Source organism: Olea europaea, chromosome 16, assembly GCF_002742605.1.
Source record: "Olea europaea var. sylvestris chromosome 16, O_europaea_v1, whole genome shotgun sequence".
Classification (NCBI taxonomy): Eukaryota; Viridiplantae; Streptophyta; class Magnoliopsida; order Lamiales; family Oleaceae; genus Olea; species Olea europaea.
The window spans coordinates 9,099,350-9,103,260 of record NC_036252.1 but is presented as its reverse complement, the minus strand read 5'-3'; the positions used below and the strand labels follow the sequence as shown (position 1 = coordinate 9,103,260).

The 3,911-nt window shown below is 31.0% G+C and overlaps 1 protein-coding gene across 1 annotated transcript in view; it reads right to left on the bottom strand.

The window, feature by feature from the left end:
• Window positions 1–688, bottom strand: part of LOC111412045 — a 2,934-nt gene extending 2,246 nt beyond the window's left edge. Inside the window, exon 1 of the mRNA XM_023042782.1 lies at window positions 85–688. Within this exon, the coding sequence (XP_022898550.1) occupies window positions 85–177 (93 nt within the window). The 5' untranslated portion in view covers window positions 178–688. The remainder of the gene's footprint in view (window positions 1–84) is intronic.
• Between the last annotated feature and the right edge of the window lie 3,223 nt (window positions 689–3,911).

Below are 3,911 nucleotides of genomic sequence, written 5' to 3'. Positions count from 1 at the left end.
CTCGCGGGGGGTGGGGGGGGGGGGGGGAATCAATCAACGAAGCAATACAAATAAATAAAACCCATAAACATTATAGAAACATACCTTGGATAAGAATTGAGATGGTACAGCTGGAGTTATGCAATCCAAGAAGCTTTCAAGGTTCGTTTGGGTAGAATTCTTGTCAAGGATCAACATGATTCTTCAAACCCAGAAAAGGAAAGAGGGAAGGAGGGAGCGATTTCAGTGTCTCTCTCTCCTAACTCTTGGAAACAGAGAAAAAGGAAAACAAATACAGGAAAGGAAAACGGGAGGTAAAATGATTCAGAAATTAACGGGATTCTATTTCCTTTTTATGGGCCGGAGAGAGAACGGAAAACCGGTACGCAAAAGGATAAAAAGATTACTATTCTTTGACTTATTTGACAAACAAATAGCAAAAACTATGGAAGTTCCCATTTTTGTCAAATTCAGTCAAACATTCTTCACTAATCCTGCGAGATTTTCTCTCCCTATCAAAACGTATTAAAATTGAAATCAAAGCGACTCCAAAATCCAAATTCATACATAAACATTTTTCCGATGTTTATTTTCACTGGAAAAAGTCTCGCAAAGTCATTGTGTGAGTGTGAGTGTGAGTGTGAGTGTGAGTGTGAGTGTGCGTGTGTGTGTGAGAGGCGAGAGAGAGCGAGAGAGAGACAGAGAAGGTTCGTTTGAGCCAATAAAATGAGATGATTCTTTTATAGTTACTCTCAACACAATCAACATAAACTCATGGCTACTGACGAAAGTCTTCTTAAAGCAATAATAGCATTCAAAAACTAGTACAATTGATATATATGCTATGAAAATGAGTTTCCACGCTCAATTTATATATATTTTTCATTAATTTTGGTATCTCTCTGTATACGTGACAAACATTGACTCGGCTGGACTCATCGATATGGTTCTCATCAACCTTTTCCTCTCATTATATGGGATAATTATTGATATCTATCAAGCCATTTTAGTAAAATTATGGGATAATTATTAGGGAAAATTGCAGCCGAAATACCAAACCTTTCGTTTATTAGCAGACTTTGTCCAAACCTTTAGTTTGTGCTACTGGAGGTACCAAACCTTTCAAAAATCAACACCCGAAGTCCAAATGGATGAAAACCATCTGTTTGACCGTTAGTTGACCAATAAAATTAAACATAGACCAATTTTTGACTAATTGAAAAGGGTAAAAAAGTAAAAGTATTTAACCCTATAATAAAACAATTAAAATAAATAACTAAAACAAAAAAAAATACTATTCATCTCCTTCTTCACCCACCCTACCCCCACCCCACCCCCACCCCATCCCGAATTTAATTAGAGGGAAGATGAGTGTTTTGCAATATAAAGAAGGCGTGAGTTCTAATGATCTTCAGATATGGAACAATGCCGCATTTGATAATGGAGATCTTAAAGAAATTTCAGGGAATAAGCCTTCATGGAGTCCTATAAAGCCCATGTTGTTGAATTCGACAGAGTCGATCATCTCGGATTCTTCGAGCAAAGAGAATGAGGGTCCTCTGTTTGAGAACCCAATTTCTTCTGTTTCTTCTCCTCTCAGATCTGTTGTGACACCCTTCAAGCCGGTTAATGTGAATGGAGCTTCGGAGAATTTGAAAACTAGAGGAATTTCAAAACAGGCTTTTGAAGAAAAGGTGAATTTGAAGAGTTTCGATGAGGAAATCGAGGAGATTGAGATGGAAATTAAAAGATTGACTTCAAGATTAGAGGCTCTGAAACTGGAAAAGGCTGATAGTATGATTTGGATGGGGTGGGGGTAGCGTGGGCGTGGGGTATGGTGAAGAAGGAGATGAATAGTATTTTTTTTTGTTTTAGTTATTTATTTTAATTGTTTTATTATAGAGTTAAGTACTTTTACTTTTTTACCCTTTTCAATTAGTCAAAAATTGGTCAATGTTTAATATTATTGGTCAACTAACGGTCAAACGAACGGTTTCCATCCATTTGGACTTTGGGTGCTGATTTTTGAAATGTTTGGTACTTCCAGTGGCACAAACTAAAGGTTTGGGCAAAGTCTGCTAATAAACGAAAGGTTTGGTATCTCGACTGCAATTTTCCCTAATTATTAATATCTATTTACTCTTATCCGGATACTTTGGTAAGTTTTACTTATTTTAGAAGTGTTATATTCATACTGAAACCATATATATAGGGGGGTCATCGTTATTATAAAATCTCAAGTTTTGTTCTTTTAATTTCATAACATGTTATTAATATGAATTCGCCAAATAAAAAGAAACTTTGAGATTAATAGTGAAAAAAATGGCATAATTTAGACAGTGTGCATAACTGTGATCAAACATCAATGCCTCATGTTTCTTGGTCCAATCATCATGAAATTCGAATAGTAAGTTCACAAATCATTTTCTTCAAATCCAATAGTTAAAATCAAGATCAAACAGTTTATTCATGAGAAATTGCTACTTGAACACTAGCGAATTTGAACTAGCTCGAAGATCATAAAATTTTTGGAGAACAAAATAAATTTTTCAATTTACTTTGTTTAAAGAATTCGAGACTACTCAAATTTAGCTAAGTCTCTCGAATTCAAGTATTTCACCAAATGAATATTTACTTTTTCCAAACATACAAATCTTTTTATTATATAACTATATTTACATGTTTTGTAAGGTTATATTCAGACTAGTAAAATCTTTCGATTTACTAATGCTTCTAAAGAAGTATGTGTTTTTATTATAATACATTATGGTGCTATTATTTCTAAATAGCACAACTTTATAAATTTTAATATTCTTGAAGGGTATAATATTATTACTTTTCTTAAATAGAGCCCAAATATTCAATAATGTTGTAGGTCCTGAAGAAGTACAACTTATACTTATTAATATTCTTGAAGAATTTTTTGATATTCTTAAAAAATCCCAAATTTAGACATATTAAAGTTTCATAAATATTATTTGCTCTGAATAACGAATTTCATAATATCTAGCATATTTCATGATTTGAGAAGTTTTCTAATTTATTAATCTTTTAATTTAATGATCTTGAATGCTTCTGAAGAAGTATAAATTATGTTATATCAATGTTCTGACAAACTATTATGTAGTTACTACAGAAGAGGTAAATCTGGTGACTATTAATATTTCAGAAGAATAATGTATCATTTATAATAAAAATAAATTTATTAATTTAAAAAAAATATATATCTCATTGTGTTCTTGAAAAAAGCAAAAATCAAAGAAAAATATTAATTATTACGCATGAAGAGCATAGTACAATATCATTGAAAAATAACATAATTTTGCTCTTGCTGAAGTAGAAATTTCTAGATATTGAATTTTCTTTTTAAATAAATATGTATCTTTAAAAGAAAATTTATCGTTTTCGTCAATTGATAAGGTACCAATATTTGACACATTGTATATATTGGTTTTGCTTGATATTTTCTTGGACCAAAATTTATTGGCATCTCATATATGTACTTATGTTATTGATAATCAACGTATTATTTAGCCTATTATTAATTATGACAAAGAGAGAATAAACAATACTTAGGATTTGTTTGATTGCAAAGATAGAATTGAATTGAATTGAAAACGAATTCCAGTGAATTGAGTTGCCTAAAAATTATTTTCTTGAGAATTGTAAATTATTGTGTTTAATTGAGATAATTTTTCATGTGAAAAATGCTGAAATAAAAGTGTTTTTTATCTCCGTTTGACTTTGTTTTACATGAAAATTGTCAATTAAAGGTATAGATTTTACTAGTATTGGGGATGAAATTTGTTTCCATTGCCAACACACCAAAAAAAAAAATTTCAGGAAAATAATCTATCTTTTGGTGTTCATTTGGCTTTGTTTTATATGAAAATTGCTATTTAAAGGGAAATATTTTTTTACAATAATTCTTA